General features: G+C 34.6%; 1 protein-coding gene across 1 annotated transcript in view; it reads left to right on the plus strand.

Annotated features, from left to right (window-relative positions):
* LOC126751160 (uncharacterized) overlaps window positions 1-14,312 on the plus strand; it is a 64,044-nt gene extending 49,732 nt beyond the window's left edge. Inside the window, exons 7-9 of the mRNA XM_050461203.1 lie at window positions 4,489-4,815; window positions 4,988-5,284; window positions 6,487-14,312. Coding sequence (XP_050317160.1) covers window positions 4,489-4,815; window positions 4,988-5,284; window positions 6,487-6,673 — 811 coding nt within the window. The 3' untranslated portion in view covers window positions 6,674-14,312. The remainder of the gene's footprint in view (window positions 1-4,488; window positions 4,816-4,987; window positions 5,285-6,486) is intronic.
* Window positions 14,313-18,410: the final 4,098 nt, after the last annotated feature.

Genomic DNA, 18,410 nt, shown 5'->3' on the forward strand with positions numbered 1-18,410 from the left:
ACCGAAAAGTTGGAAGATCACTCTAATGAAGCTTTGCCAAAAATTTGCCTTTTTCAAGACTAAAATGAAATCCTGAGCTCATTTCAACAAAAACCCTACTTTAATAAGAACTTCTCTCATCCAAGTAACATGTGGATGTATCACTGAATTTAAGGGCACAATAGACCTATGTAAGGTCGCGGTGCATTCCTCATTTATTAATCTTATCACTGAATTTAACTCAACATACAATTTTACTGCACATAAATAGTATGTTAAGGTACATGGGTACTTATACAAAAAACAACGATATGTTTTACTATACAAATTTCGTCTCCTATTTATGTATGGGTGTATATAAACCAGCTTTCGATTCTAATAAAAATAGAGTTATTACTTCAAAAGTACTTTTAGTGCAATTTAGATGAAAAATGGCAAGCGTGGACGCCACACTTTCTTTATTACCTTTAAATGGGCAATAACTTTTTTCAACCAATGGACTGGCCATAAAACGCTCATATAAATATACATACAAACGCGCATAAAAATACAAAAATAGGAGTAGATAGGTACGAATGCATATCTGTGGCGCAAAACTGCCACAGCGGTGCGGCGAAAAGCGGCAATTCCCGCGAAACCAATGAATAAGCGCGGAAGCAGAAGCAGCTGCGAGTACTTACACAACAATGCAACAAAAGCGGCAAAAGCGCATAAAAGCATGTAAGTGACGTTGCAGCTGGAGAATGCTGGCAGTGAAGGCACACACAAGCACATTTATCCTTGCATATTCAGGTATGTGCACTAGCACCGTTATAACTACAAGCAGTTACATGCAATCGCCATGGTTTAATGCAATCGTAAGCGTCGGATTGCTGAAATTTTCTTGCCAAAACGCTTTTCCCTACAAACGACTTAAATCCCATGCAAGTGTGCGTTTGTTGTGTGGTTCTAAGTGCGCTCTTAGGGTTGGTAGGTATACAGTAATCTCTGTTATATGGTAAACAACGCGTTGACATAGTCTGCAGAAAAAAGTATTCAACTTAACGGCGCTTTTGAATCGCAGTGCATCTTTTACAGTTTTGCTCTTAACACCCTAGTTTTCAACCTAAAACAGAAAGAGACAGTAAGCGAGCTTCGGATGTCAATCTCAAACCTTGGCATTTCAGATTTTGCTTTTTGCTTCTGATTCAAAAAAAGACTCATTTCAGGTCAATTTGTCAAATTGTCATATACGGAATGCAGCTATGCATTATCGATTGCAATTCGGTAAGGTCTTTCGTTACCGCCTACTGAACTCGGAAGAAAAATTTGCATTCATAGTTGGTAGTTGTGATGCTGAATGTCGGAGGACTTCAGATATCGAAACAGCAAACAGTAGCTTTCATCAGCTTTATGCGATTCAAGATATGTCTCCAAACAAAAAATGGATTCTTAATAGTATCTCTAAGCCGACGCTTTATGAATTATCAAGATGGAGTTACCTTTGCGAATTCAAGGTAATGAATTTTGACATCACAAAAGCAGTTCCTCCACAAAATAAGATATTATAGAACCGCGGCCTCTTGAAAACACAGTTTTTTTTTCATAGATTGATTACTTTTCAGAACCACAGAAACACTCGAACTTGTTAGAACTTCTGCTCCATCAAAATTAGCATTAAGTTCTTACTTCAAAGTTGATTATTCAAAAAGTTTTTTGTTATGTATGAACTTCTCAGCCTATTTTGTTGTGCCTCAAATGATGCTTCCGTTTATTATAACTCAAATCGGTATTTAGAAATCTACTGTCTACTTTCTAACATATAAGTTTAAGATTATATTCAATATCGTGGAATCAAATCCTTTAGGGCACTACAAATGAATATCTCTTATAACAAAGGCAGGTTGACAATCTAGACATATGTATCTAGATGTACAACTAGGTAGGCTAATAGGGCTGATGCACTTAGCCAAGTGTCGAAAGTCTTGCAGCAAGGCTACTAATAATAAAAATCAAATATTTTCCAAAAATTTGTAAGCGGTGATGTGGATACCACATTAAAGTGGTATGTGAGTTTCTAATTGTATCGCAATTTGATTATGCCTGTCCATTTGGTTAATACCGGTAATATAATGTTCGATTTGTAAACTAATTAAATTAAATCCCAATCACAATACCGACTTCTTTTCCGCCAACTTTGAAATGCTCCACTGCACTTTTAATTGTTTTCAAGCATTTTCTAATATTTTGCCCACATAAATCGCCAAGTGTTGCCATCCACTTCACCATTGCGGCGCAACATAAGGCTTGTGGCTAGCCACTCTTTAACAATACATGCTAGTGGCACAACACTCGTAGCACTTTAAGTTAACTCGGCCGCAATTTTATGCCAACAAAAACATTCACACTCACACACTTCTGACTGGTTCAAGTATCTGCGCCACCTAGGCGGCTGGCGCACAGGCGGTCTCGGAAATTTACGCTTCCCCTTTTGGCGCTGCCAGTTTGCACTTCCTTTCCCATGCGGTTCACAAGTGAACTCATATAAATTTTTGTAAACAATTCGTGGCGAGCTGAGCCCTTCATACCTTCCACTTTCTACTTTTCTTCGAGGTTTCACTTGCTTTTAGTTCTGCTTGATTTTCCCCCACGTCCATTTTGTGATGAAACTTTCACCTCAGTGGCAAGTGTTAACCAACAAAAAAACTGCTAAAGCACTTATAATTGTAGTTTTGTTTTCTCTTTTTTTCTCGACGGGTTTGTTGTTTTATAATTTTAACTATATTACGAAAGCACTAAGTGAGTCGTTTGTGTTTTTGTGAGTTTGCTTTCGCTTTTATGTGGCGCCGCAGAGTCGAGAAGACTTCACAGCTCTTAAGTGTGGTAGCCACCATTATAATGTTCTTAACTGCAATGCCAAAATGTTTTGCATAACATAGAGAAATCTGTAAGGCATGAGTGTAAATACATATATGTATATAAGTATATATCACATCCAATCATATAATATAATGTGGTATCTTTGACTCCAGAGTTAGAGTTATGGAGAAAACAGGAAAGTAAATTTATTGTTTAAATTATTTGAAAATTTGTAAAAAGTTAATTGTTACTCCTTAAGTGGAAAAGTGAACATCAATTAGTTTATCAGCCCCTCGCTTTGATCAAGCAACTCTAAATCAAAAATATACGATTTATTCAGACTTAAATGTGCACTATCTAGCAAGAGAGATCAGCCCAAATCGTTCGAGATGAAATTAAATCGATTTGACTGCATTATTTTATAAATACGACAATGTGGGTCTACAATCAGCGCAGACTCTTCAATCAAAAGTGACACAAAGATCAATCAACAAGACCACTCTCAAAATTGTTAATAAAATGTTACTCATACGCCATGTGCACTCGTGAGTAAGTACTCATATTAGCACACTTAGATGATACAAATATAGCTACACGACAGTTTTCAATCGCAACTAACTAAAGTGCGAAATATGCCTGCATAAACTACCGCAAACGCAGACATACCTACGTTTATAAAACAAGCAAATTTAAACTACATAATCTTATTTGGCTATTTCTCTCACTGCTAACGCGCGTGGGTTGCTGTTAGCGTTAGTCTTAATACATTCAAATTTCATTCCTCAACGCTACCAGCTTAATTTGCTCATGCTGAAACTATCACTTTAATCTTTGTGTAATTGGTTTAGGTGACACACGCTTTCCGCACGAGGAAAAATAATTCAATCACACTCTCTAAATTAACCATAACATAAATTAAATTTATTAGTTCGTGGAACGGGAGGCAAAGGTCAGCAGCAGCGCGTCTAAATAACTACGAAAATGCAATATAAATGCTTGTTGTTGGCATAACCCAGTGTCGGAAACCATTAAATCTAATTAGAGTTAGATATCTATTTTGGATGTGGTTGTACATTAAGTTTTCTATGCGCATATTGCAAGTAAAATGTTAAGCTTTTAACTACAACTGACTATATAGATGTGATTATGATAACGAGTTTGCTGATATGACCACCATTATTGTCTTAATTTGGATTGTGAATATATTAAATTATGTTTATCATTATGACTGCGACTACATTATAATTGTGATTAGTGTAATAGATAACAATAATAAAAAAAACATACTGCTGCAGATATTTTAACGAATCCGATAAAATGCGTTTGTGAATACTATCAATAATTTAGCTCTGCAATCAATGTTGATTTAAATCATAATTATGATTTTTTATGATCAAATTTACATGGTCCAAGACTGAGATTACTTTATTTGCAAAACAACAAAAAACAAACTGTTAACTGTAGCGATATTCTGTGCACACCTTTAGTGGCTTACTCTTACTTTCTACACTTAAATGCGCCCCAACGTACTAAAAACCAAATAAGCGACCCTACAATCGCTGCAGTCTTTTGCAATCCACCGAACTCTTCTAATAATTGCATTTACAAGCCACATTCATTTTCTAAACTAATTTATAACTTCTTTATGTGCACCGTTTTGTGTCTTTACAGCCATCCCAATCGACATGCATCGGTGCGTGTGAGTGCCTCGCAACCGCAATTGGGTTATTCTACAAACAGTGGCACGGCGGGAAGCGCTCTGATCGGCAGCGCTGGCGGAAACGACAGTGCCCTGCGAAAGGATGTCATTAGCAGCATCAGCGGCAATACGGCCAACAACAATGGCAGTAATAGTGCGTTGCTATCGAAACAGTACGGCGGCACTTGTGAGCAGAGCACACAGACACCCGAGTCCATAATGCGTGAAACACGACGCCACAAGCTGAAAACATTTAAATTCTCACTGAATAATGTGACAGCGCCAGCGTTGAATTTGCGGTGAGTATTATGCATGAAATCCATATACTGGTGCCTATCTGAATAAGGCGCAGCCGGTCGCTTATGCGTCGCGCCCCTAATTGCATTGCACAACCCTGATTCAATTTGTGCTTCTATATCCTCTAACTCTGTCGGTTTGTCTCTCTCTCTCTCTCCCTGCCTCTCTTTGCAGCTTCCTGAATAACCGCAGCAAACGCAATAGCTTATCCGCCAATGCAGTGGCCACCGAACAGAAAGCTACCAAAGTACTCGGCCTGGTCTTTTTCACCTTTGTCCTTTGCTGGTCACCGTTTTTCATTTTGAACATCATTTTCGCCGCTTGCCCCGCATGTCAAGTGCCCGAACATGTTGTGGACACATGCCTCTGGCTCGGTTATGTTTCATCAACAATTAATCCCATTATTTATACGATTTTCAATCGAACATTTCGTGCGGCTTTCATACGGCTACTAAAGTGCAATTGCGAGCGGTAAGTGAACAATTCAATTTTGATTTTAGACTAATTAAAATATTTGATGAGAAACTGAATTCGATTGGCATATGTTAGAATATGGAATATGTTATCGCGAATACTTTCGACAGATAAGTCACATGTTTTTATATTTTAATCGTTTTGTATTATTCTTACCGAACAATTCCAAACACCTAGGCAAAACAGATCTCAGAAAAAACTTCCTCACACTACTTCGACTTTAACATAGGAAGCAGTTTCTGAGAGACTTCAACATAAAAAGGTTCAAGCAGCTAACTGTGCTCTCCAGGGACAAATAAGACAACTAGTAAGGTTTTATTACCTATTATTTCAGCCCAACATCAGAAATATACTCGGAAATGCTTAAGGTAGTTTTAGGCAACATAAATTTGTCTTAGCAGAGGTCACAACCTACAGTTAGCTAAGATCTCAACCCATCCGGCTGATATTCACACTAAGCGCTTAAGTTGCTATATTTATCACTGGTCTGACCTTACACAGAGCAGAGCAGATATATTAATATTTCAGACTGTAGTTCCTAAAAAGCTGGATTTCCAGATATGCCATCAACTGCTAACAACATAGGAGTAATTTTGTGTCTATAAGGAATGTACATTTTTCAATAAAAAACAATAATAAAAATATTTCCAAATTAGAAAAAAAATCTTACTCGTATTCGTATATATTTTTGTATTGAAAAACTTTTTTTTGAATACACAAATGTTTCAAGGTGTTTTTTTCGACAGTTGAAATTTCGAAGCTTTATAACTCCAAAGTATTTCATATTGATTCGAAATACAAAAATACGTGTCCAATATTTTGCCTCAAAGAACAAAAATATGTTTCATACGAAAAAAACAAATTTTTAATGTAAATATTGGATGTAATGACCCATAGATAAATATTGTAAATTCTGATATACAGTGAAAATACCAAAAATGTCGATTTAAAAACCGCCAAACAATTTCTGAGTGAGAGCAAAATATTTCTACAAGTGCTCTTCGTTATTTCCGCAAATTACAGTTTCATCTATGAAACTTGCAGACTAGTTTTTATTGAATTATTTAGCATTTTACAGTTATACCACCGTTATATGTGAATGCGCAAATGCATTTGTTGTTGTATGAAAATAAATTTAATTTAAATAAACTGATTTCTCTTTTTCCAACTCTCTATTACTTCTCCCTCTCTCTCCACAGCTCCGGTCGGCCATCACGCTATCGCTCCGTCACCGAAGGACGCGGCGCTTTAAGCCTGTGCGCTCCATCCGCCCTACCGTTGGCCATTTCATTTCAAGGTGCACCTTTGATGACACCATCAACCACGAATGCGACACCGTTAAGCGATTTTCGTGGCAGCTATACGATCACAGATGATGAGTGTTAAAATTGAGTTGCACTAACTAGACCATCATGGAGGCTGACTGCAAACTGAGCGGCAACGTGGCAATTATTATTTTGACTGAAAATGACAACATAAATATGCGAGTCGACGCCATTCAAGGGGCGAAACAACGGCGAAACGACGAAATGAAAACCAAAACGTAACTATTGTTACCTACACATACATACATACATATAGAGCTCTTGGTATTCGACAAAACGACTAACCGGATTAACCGGAGAGGACATTATTCGAATTATAATATGCGGCTTGCAGTATCCGGATAGCAGCAAGTCGTCAAATATCCGATTAACCGCTCCTTTTCGACTAACCGGTTAACCGTTCGTTGTCGACTATTCGAATTGGAAGCATTCAACTTCTATAAATTTTTCACAAATGTATAATAAGCAAAAAGCAAAGGCTGCTTGGAGTTCAAACAATTTTCATTTTTTCAAATACTTGCAGCAGAGCTACTATTCGGGTAGTAATAGTCGGTTAATATACATACAAACGGTTACCAAACGGATGTTCGAATAATCGGTTTTCAGGTTATTCGAATAATTTTAAGAACACTAACACATAGATATATCCATATAAATACGAGTTGTGCGAGTGTGTAGTGTGAAGAGAGCGGTGTGTTCGAGCTGGCAAATACATTAAGTACGAATGATGGTATGTGCTCACATACAGGCGTCTATGGTATATTCAGGTGTGGTTGCTATATGGTAGTCCATAGAAATGCCCACACATATACATACACACAGCCACACTGGCAAAAGTTTATTATAACTTTGTCCATACAGTACCAGCGACTAGCAGTAGACAATTGAAAAAGTTGGTCAACTCGTGAGGAAATATTAAGCAAAGGATATGGCGAACTTCTGCAACAAATAGGTTCGTGTTCCGAAAACATTCATTTTAGCATATTTTTCTCCAAAAATACGCTCGTTTCGCTTGCATAGCAGGCAGTGGGAGTAGCGGTAGATAGTAAAGGCGAAAGCTCCGTAATTTCCACATAATATTAGCTAAAAAAATAAAAAGAAATAAGATAGTTTTATCATTTACCTGCAGGCAGCGCTATTTAGGGTTAGTTTTAGACATCCATCACGGAAAATATGTTAAAGATTTAGTTTACCCTACTTCGTTGCACTTGAAAGTAATTTTCCATTTAGCCTTGCTTTACATACATGTATATATCTCAATCAGCAGTTAACAGCTGTAATTGTTTCGCTTTTACTGTTATTCTAATTAGCGAAATCGCAACAAGCTGCAGCTGTTTATGAAGTGAAAACACGCTAATGAGTTTCGTTGATTGGTCCACACATTGTAAATTTGTTACTGAGTTTTATGGAAACCTTAGCTGGAAAAAATAATAAACAACACTAAATTAGTCAGCTGTATTTCACAATGTTACAATTTAAAACAATAAAAAAAAAACAGATTTAATGAACAATGAATGTACATTAAATTTTGAATTAACATACGCTTAATTGTTGAATTAACACTTAAATTGACAAAATATATTAAAATACAGTTGAACTTCACTAATTCATTCACTAATCCACAAAAAACTTCGAGTATAGAGACTTCCAGTTATAGAAGTTTTCATTGAAACAAAAAATTTTTCAAAAGGCTATAAAATATAAATTTTTATACAGTTTTATTTAATTACTTCGTTTAAAGTTATTTTCGTATGCACATAGAACATGTATTCTGTAGTTTTTGGTTGAACATATATTTTTTGCTTTGTTTCAGTGAAAAAGATGCTAATCTGTTTAGTTCTTTGTAATGATCGTCAACTGTATTAATATTCGTATTTAAATAGGAATTTAAAATACAAAAATGTTCTATTATTTTTGAGTCTTCTTCCTCGTGTTCCATGCCGCAACAAGTCATATTCGTTGGTTCTGAAATATTCGGTTCTGCAATATCATCTGTTATAAATACGGCCGAGTAAATCTCATTATCCGCCTCAATATAATCTGTAATAGTAACATTTAAAGGCATAAATATGCGCGGCGACTTCTACATAAGCAGCTGTTTACAGAGTGGGACTTCCCCAAAAGTTCGACTTAGAGAATCACGTGACTATTTAAAAGTCCGATTTATGGCAGAAATTTTTTTATGAAATTGACTTCCATTGCCAACTCAAGAGTTTAATTAATACCTGAATTTAGAAAACATAGCAAAACTTTATACTTTGTGACAAAAAAGTACCCGGAAATTGTGAATAAAACCCAAAATATTCAATTCTTCATCAAGTAAAACCCACCAGATGTAATGCACATACGCCAATGGTTTCTGCAGTCCTTGAAAAACTTTTCCTAATCACTTTTTGGGATGGCCTTCAGTTCCCTCAGCGCATTTTGTTTTACCTCTTTGATTGGCTGAAAACGGGTTCCACGCAATGGCAATTTCAGATTCGTGAACAAGAAAAAATCACACGGAGCCAAAAATGGTGAATACGGTGGTTGATCAATGGTAGCCATTGCGTTTTTGGTCATAATCGAACAAATTTTGAAAAATCTTTATCGGGACGAGTCAACCAAACACGCGTTTCATACCCAAAATATTCACCAAAATCATTCGAACGGACTCGCGAAAGATGTCTAGCTCTCTTGTAAACTCGTTAACACTTCCCTGATAATTTTCGAGCACCATATCTTTCACTTTTTTAGTATTTTCATCAGTTGAGGAAGAAGGTCTTGTAGAACGAGGCAAGCCGTCAACGATCTCTCCACCGTTTTTTAAGGCTTTGCTTCAATCGTAGACTTGTGTTTTTGATAAAACTGAATCAGTGTAAGCCTTAACAATAACTAATTAATTGACAAAATTCCCATTGTAACGCTTAACAGCCACTTCGCTCAGCCAAATTAATTTAGTACATTAAGGTTATAGTTGACGGTTCACATAGGCGGCAACTTGATTAACGATCAGCTGTTATATTATACTTGCTTGTGTTTTGTAAATCAATCGAAATTAGCGCTTTAATCGAACAGAGGCCGGTCAATTGATCAATTTACAATATATGAAAAGTTTTTACTGAGAAGAAAATAGTCTGTCTGCATCGACTTCAATTTGCAATTAATTGCGCGTTAATAGAGTCAATTGCGATAAAGAACATGTAATTATATTTTTTAATAAGTTAAAAGTTTCTTTCTTAGCAAAATTCTCCACAACATTTTATTTGCAGAGACTTATTTCTGCTCAAACATAATTGCAAAATCAGGTATACATTTGAAAATGAGACAATATTTATGGTAGAAAATTGCTCCTGCGCAGTTTTTGTAAATAATAATTCTTCTCAATTAGCGCTCGCTCCTTACGACAAATTTTTGATAAATTTATTGCTTTATTATTCATTATAAATTGATTTCAGACGACAAATCTCTTATTAGAATTCAAACAATAGCGTTGCATCAGCTAACTACTTTCTGGTCTAATATAAGCTATCAGGCTCGGTAATTAAGTGCAGTTTAAATATTTCATTTGTTTAAGCTATTATAGTGCCAATAATAAATATCACGATGACTGTTACTATTCTTGCAAAGCGCTATAAATACAGACATGCCACATATTTGATTAAATTAGCAGCAAAAAGCTTAATAACTGCATTCACACTACTTAATTGACGTTGAATGAATTATGTTTTCACTAGTTGAAACAGAAAAAACAATCTAAATGGCAATGTGTACATGCTGGCATTTCGAAAGACGCATGCATTGCATAACAAAAGTGCGCATGATTTGTAATCGAAACAATTAACAAGCGAGCATGTTAAGAACAATAAATTTCCCAATGGCTCGGCCTGAATACTAATTACGGAAAAGCAATGCGGGAATCTAAAGCGAATATATGGAACAACATTCCATAGATTGCTCATAGGAGCTTATTATTTATACTGCTCTTGAGTGATAGTCTGAGTAGCTGAGCAATTCTAAAAGAGTTCAAAGAGGGTGCTACTCATTTTGTATTTTCTCTAATAAAACAAAATTCTTAGAGGGAAGATACCTATAATAGGTAAAAATTCGGCGTGTCGAAGAGCTTTCGTTGTGAAGGCTGAGCGTGACTTTTCGGAAAATGTTTGAAACTCTTTGAACTCTACTGAATTTTATGGATTTTTAAGATTCGTATATTTATTATAATTTTTGTGAAAAAAACACGAAAACGGAGGATTTTGGTTGGCATGCTTATGCAAGTATAGCACGAATCTAGCAAGAACCCCTAGTATCTAGAAAACGATTTTATCCGAAGCAGCACTGGCAGTTCTCAAAATAAGTAGTTTCTACAAATATAAAAGTAAGCAAGTTGTATTATTAAGAAGACTTGTTTTACGGAGTTTTGGGCGAACATTCAAAGCCGTGATGCTGAGTAAGTCGCCGTTTAATCCAGTTAAATAGAACTTAATTCTACAATCGTAACTAAAATCCTACAGCGTACTGGGATATCTCCATGTGGCTCGTTTTATCGGACAACAGCTAAAGATTGTGATTTGATTTAGTCATTTCTGGGGTGTAAGATTTCTGGGTATAGACAAGTAAATTAAGAATCTTTGGTGTTGCTATAGCTAAGATAACCAAGATAATAGCAGTGAAAGACTGCAGATTGAATGTAGAAAATCTGATTGAGAGTTCGTGAGTAGTTTATCTAAAGGCATTTTAGTGGTGTATGTTTATGTACCAATGGTGGACTTTCTAGACGATTAATAGTCTCGCAGTAAGGAAAGATCATTTTTAATTCTAATCTAAATTGGCTACCGCTTGCAGTGAAACGGCGAATCCCCAGCAATATATTGCTCGACAATTAATTTCGTAAATTTCATTGATTTCAATATAACTACAATTTCAAATTGTTGGATCTTCACCAATTTCATTAAAAGTCACACAACTAGTTACTAACGGAATCATAATGCAAGGGAAGCCATTAAAACAATTTTCGCTGTCACTTACTGGTAATTACAAATACATCGTAGCAGGAGATGAAACCTCAACTCTCCCACAACCAGGTAGGCCAGCAAAATCTCTAACAGCAACAATCAACATCCGAGCGCAGAAATCGAAATTGTCAGAGTGGGAAATAGGCGTCAATAAATCAAAGCGAAAAGGAGAATAACAGCAGTAGAAGTTTTAGTAATATTCTGCGTATAACTGAGAGTTTAATTAATTAGTGAGATTTGTAGCTAACCAACAGCAGAAGAACGGCAGAGTTAGTTTCAGCCTAATCGAAACTTTGAGTTGCTAAAATATTGCAATTTCCTTAAACTTCTAAGCAAACCGTTATTTTTATGTCTATATGTGTATATGTGCAGGTGTGTGTGTATATAGGTGTGTGTACTTATAAATATTTTATGTGAGCGTGTCAGTCAGTCTACGCAAAATTACAGCTTTGTGAGGAAGAAGGCAAAAACAAAAACATATACAGTCAATATTATCCAACAAAGAAGTCTACACAGAGAATCCTTTCAAAATTTACTAATTAACAGCTAAGAATATCAACAAAATATTGTAAATGTATGCCTATTTCTACTACACACACATGTGTACTTATGTATCTAAGTGAAAATCAAAATTTGTTATGAGTAAATGTACCTATCGACTAACTATAAATACATTTATTACATTTATAAGTGAATATGCTACGAGCATGATTAAATTGAGCATAAAAATAATATTAAAATAAATAGTTTAGTGTTAATGAAGGTGTCCAAAAAATACTGTTGTAGCTGTAAGCTTTAATTTATCTAGCTTAAATATATAATATATAGTTTTATTTATGTGAGAAAAGCTTTTGTTGTAATTTGTTAAGCTAAATACCCTTACTCACTTATCTAATATTTACACTAACAAGACTTCGGTTTTAATAAAATGTTTTACCTGCGATTTTAGAGTTAATTTCGGACCTTATGGACATACATACATATGTGTGTGTGTTGGGTCGCAAAGCAGAACCGCTTCAGTCGAGTTAAGACTTTATTATACTTAATTATTGCACTGAATGATTTTTTTATTAAGAAAGATTTCTTATGAACAAATAAGAAATTAAAAATAATTAGAATGATCAACACAACAACTTTTAATTTGATAATTTTAAACAAAATTGCGAAAAAGCGTGTTATGCTGTTATGCTTTGTAATAATAGAAATATATAATTGATATTTAATTAAGTACAATTATGAACATACTATAAATGTTTAAAAAATTTATTTGAAGCGCATTTTTCAGTTCAAAATATGAATATTATTATTTATTTATGCTTTTGTTGAGATATAATTAATATAAATAATATAATTTTTTTACATGATTAATTATTTTTTATCAATCCATATATGTATAACGCGAAAAATGTAAGTATTTTTAATTTAAAGCATTAAATGTATATTATCTTAATGTTAAAACTAAAAATAAATGTTTGAAAAAATATATTATTTCTTTTATTTTTATTATTTGCAAATAATGCCTATGAAATTCAAATTATTACTTTTTAATTATAACAGTCATATCTGTTATATTTCTGTGCCGTAAGGCAATCACAACATACGCTGATAAAATGGGTAGTCGAAAAAGTTATTTCGTATTTCTAATCAAACTTCAACTTTTTTCTTTATTTATAAAATAAAAAAAGAAACAAATATGTAGGTACCATTTTGATAGACCACTTTTTGCCATTTTTCCGCTAAAGACATCATTCCATCAGTGTAAAACTTTCACCAGTGTAGATCGAAATTTCGAAATTTCCAGAACGAAAACGGGCGAACCATTGTTGTGCTACACGAACTGATACAGCATCATCTCCGTAAACTTCACAAATTTCATTGGTGGCTTGCGTGGCATTCCTCCCTTTTTTAAACAAAAATTTCAAAATTTAGCGAATTTCTTCATTATTTTCACTCATTTTCGAACAGCTGTAACTTGTTTTCAAATTCCCCGAATTTAATTTTTTTTGGTTGAATGAAGCTTAAAATCTCACCTTTCCAACACTATATGGCATGACACAATGTGATTGGTAGCACTAAAAATATCCGAAAGAGTATTCAACCATCCAATATTTTTCCAGTTTCTTTTTTAAAACACCGCTTAGCTTGCAGGTCGAAATTGGTTATTTTGGTGAAATTATATATCACTATATGTATGTTGTCTACAACAGAAGAAACGATTTTTGCCAGTCGAATAAAAATTTCTTCGTTTTCTTTCTCGTCATAATTAATATTTTTACTTACCTGGCAGCCATATTCAGAAAATTACTGCAAAGAAACGAAAAAGCGTAGACGAATTTATTTATAGTAATATATTAAATGAAAGCAAACGTTATTTTTCACACCCATACACACTTTGTAGTTACAATATTATCAATATTGAGTTCATTTACTTCATTAAGTACCGTAGTATTAAAAGCAGTATATATATGTAGTTGTATGTATATTAGATATTATACGTTCAAGGAATTCGTGTAAGTTACAATGATTCAGTTACCGTTACACGCAGTAATGTTATTAAAATGAGTAGGTGTAATTTAGTGAAATCTTAACATAGTAGAGTCTATTAATTTAGAACAGTTGTGATGCATGGTTATATATGTAAATGTGGCTCAATTACTACAAAGCAACAAAGTGCATAATAAAAGATATGTATTGATAAAAATATAACATGCGAGTTTCTCTTTAACAGCAAGTAAGTAATTTTTGTGGGTAGCTTCTACAGTCAATAGACACAATAAAACTCTGAAATAGACTACACTGCTGAAGTTTAAGAAATGAGTATACCATCCAAAGCCTTAATTGATATTATTATAGTTTCTATATTCACCAGAAATCAAATTTCAACAAGAGTGTTGAAGCTAAGGCTCTGACAGTGACAAAAAAAACCGTTTTTAAACTTTTTTATTCGTTTTAAAAATAAAACGCAATTTTTTCGGTGTGAACCTTTGCTCACCGTCCAAATATCGTATCAATAAGCAAATTCTTAAGAATTTATGACAGAAGCAGCAGCAGAAGCTAGTTCAACTTGACCACACATGCCTAATAGCAACGATTTGAGTTCAATACTAATCCTTTTCACCTCTAGTTTGACTTTCTCTGTAACACGATCGTTTCGATAACCTCACTAATAGTTTTAGTCAGATCGACATTATGATCGTATATAGCCACTCTGAAGAAAAAAATATCTGCTTCAAGTTCAATGCAAAAAATCAACTGATTCATATCGAAGTATCTTTATAACACCTTTAACTCAGATCGACCTATTCTGCCCACAGATTATGTCAACTCAAGCCACGAAATGCTTCAATCATACAACAGAGTGTGCTAGAATAATTTCTGTTCGAAGTACATAGCTATATCCAAACTGACTACTTCGATATATTTCTGAAATTTTCCGCAGATTTCTCAAAGAGTTGTTATTGACTCAACATAATTGCAATCAAGATGAAAGTTTTCAACTATACAATATTGGAAAACATGGTGATAAACGATTTTTTCATTCAGAATCCATCTAATAATATTTATTGTTAACAATTCCATCACAAACATGGAAATCAGTCCCATCCAAGCCACTTTTACAAGTGCTACCTCAAGTATACATATATCTCGAGCCGTGCCCAACGAAATGGAATTATAAGCAACAAAAAACATGTTCGCTTGGATCAGCATCTGAAGAGAATGTCTTTGTCGCAGTTTTTAATTTGAAATTTCAAAGCTTCGCTGACTCATCAAATCACTTCGTTACGTTTAAATTTAAATTATTCTATTTTATGTCAACCCATTGCATAACCTTACGAAATGTACCGTACTTAACTGGAGTTTAAGCTGCATTTTATTTAAAAAACAAACGCAATTTAAAATAAGTTAAGTTTTATTAGCACTTAAAAGTATACTTTCCTATTTTTTTATTAGCTCTTTCAAAGGAACTGGAAAGAAATCCCTGCAAGCAAAATCTTACTGCCAGGGGTCAAGGTATGCGCCCACTCGTTTATCAAACACAATATACAGTCCTAGAGATACGGTAACGTTGCCATACAATTTTATGACGCAGTCATTAGCAATTATACTGCTGCTAGTCATTGTTGTTGTAGAATTACAATGACTATTTGATGAAAAACATGTATATGTATGTAGGTATTAGTAAGTGTGTACAAGAAATCACCCACCAATTCAAATAAAACACCCCGACACCTATATATACGTATATATATATATATACACATAGAAGTGTACCAGCTGCATCATTAAATGCGAATACCTCTGTCGCTTTTCGATTTCGGTCAGTTGGACGAATAATCATTTTTTGTTTATAACGCAGCGCTCGATTGAGCCGTTCAAGTGACATTGAAAATATCCCCAAGGCGTCAGAAACACAATTACTGCCGCACATATTACAGGGGAACTATTGCCAGCGGGTGTATGCTCCATTTACTACTACGTACATACATACATGCATACATACAAACGCCAATAATATGAAGCAAGCATTAGAAACACTTTAGTCTCGGTTGTTTGCCTGCAGCAATGAACTTTACATTGGCACTTTCGGACAACAACAACAGCAAAACACGGCCTAGAACTAAATTTGAGTAGAACGGTATCGATAAAGGTCAAGTGTAACGGTGCGAAGACGTGAGGGGAAGAGAAGAAATAAAATTAAACAAGAATAAGTTCGAACAAAATTGAATTTAAGATACTTGAGCGGTGTTGCAGAAATGTTTTTTACAGTTATTTCAAAGTTTCTCACAATTTTGTTTCATATTTACTTACAATCGAATCAGCGAGTAAAAATTTTTGTTAAGTACCACAGCATAAAACTTATATCGGACAAATCTCAATAAAAATTGTGTTATAAACTCGAGTTTGAAGATTTAACTGCAGCGTTTAAGAATTCTAGTAGCTTATAGCAAGCATCTCACCTGCAGAACTAATAAAAATTTTACAGATCAATCAAAAATGGCAAATATTGCTCGAAGCTGGAACTCAGGCGAATCTTCAAACTACCGGGAAGCTGCAGCATCTTCCAGGCGGAAGTCTTTGTGGTTAGAAAAGTGGCTTGTAGGTATCAAAGCAAGAAACAACATGAGGATGACATACTTATATAATATATAAGTCGATATCCAGGTGGCAATTAAACAATAATCTCAGAAGCAAGGGGGCAGTAGATAAAGTAGATATACTAGTACCAGACCACAAAAAATGTCTGGAAACGAAATAGCTGATGAGATTGCGAAAAGTGCTGACCAAACAGTACGGGAAATACGGAAGTCACTTAAAACGATAAACAATGAAATTTCCGAAAGGGCGGAAAGAAGGGTCAAGGCGAAGTGAATGGCTTGCAAACACACCAAAGGAAAACTAGCATGATTTTTAAACTTATTGATAGGTCACAACCTACCCCCAGCACATGCGAGGCGAATGGGCAAAAGTAACGGCGATACATGCCAAATGTGCAGGAAGATAGGCGTGAGAGAGGCAGGATGCTGGAAAATAAAAAAAATTAATAATCGCTTGTATGGAATATATGTGATATAATTGTCCGATTTGGCCGACTACGACAAATAATAAGTAGAAAATCAAAGTGCGTCTATGTACTAAATTTCACTCGGATATCTCAAAAATAAACGACGAAATTTTTATAATCCCGAAAAATTAAACTTCACCTAAACATTGCTGGCTCGAAACTGGATTTAGACTCATGGTTTCTTAGACAAAATTATACAGAATAATCATTAGAATATTTTCCGCAAATCAACCCACTTTAATATACATATATGTATGTATATGAGGGTGTTTTTTGAACTATTCATTTTTTTCAATACCATCATGAAATTTCTCTGGAAATACCATAAAAAATTCCCTGAAAATTTTACCCCTTAATATTAACATTAAGGACTGGACCGAAGCATGCAAAAATCTGCCATTGAAAATACACGACATTCGTGATATTTTATCTTTACATTTCTATAGCTCAGAGGCATTTTATGGCATCGCTTTCACTTTGGACACATATTCCTCAGAATTGAACACTCTACAAAAGTGCTCATTGCGACAAAGTCGAAACTCACACCGCCGAGGTAGTACAAGGCTCTAAACCCGATTTTTCCATGAAATTCGCTTTTTTTGTATATATCTCGTAAATGACAAGAGCTATAGAAAAAATATTCATAACAAACTTGTAGGAAATTTTATTTGCTACAAAAAAGGTCCGAGGTCAAAATTGCTATCATTAATACTTCTCAAGAAATTTTCAGGGAATTTTTTTTTAGGGTATTTCCAAAGAAATTTCATGACGGGATTGAAAAAAATTAATAGTTCATAAAAAACGCTCTACTGTATACATATATACATATGTCCAAATGAAACAAAAAAGAAGTTGACTCATACCGTTAATAGCACTTCCGTGTCACCGGATATGAAAATCTTAGAAATTCAAAGCAAAAATCACCAGCACCCTCATCAAAAGCAATGCGTTCACTCAACTGTGCACTACATTCATACCGTTATTTTACTCAATTTACTCTCTCACACTTCCTCTTTCTATTTTTGAGCTTGTTTTTCGATTTCCTTATTTTCTGGGTATTAACTGCATACTGCTTTTTGGCTGCCATATCCATTCCAAAATTGCAAATATCTTACTTTCGTAGATTTGAGCTTCCTTATTCAGTTGGAGTTAATTCAACCACATTTGATTCGCCACCATTTTATTTTACTCTTCAATGGTTTTTTGACGACGCAACGGCAGTGTGGTTTGGACTAAATTTA

This window comes from Bactrocera neohumeralis, chromosome 2, assembly GCF_024586455.1.
Source record: "Bactrocera neohumeralis isolate Rockhampton chromosome 2, APGP_CSIRO_Bneo_wtdbg2-racon-allhic-juicebox.fasta_v2, whole genome shotgun sequence".
Classification (NCBI taxonomy): Eukaryota; Metazoa; Arthropoda; class Insecta; order Diptera; family Tephritidae; genus Bactrocera; species Bactrocera neohumeralis.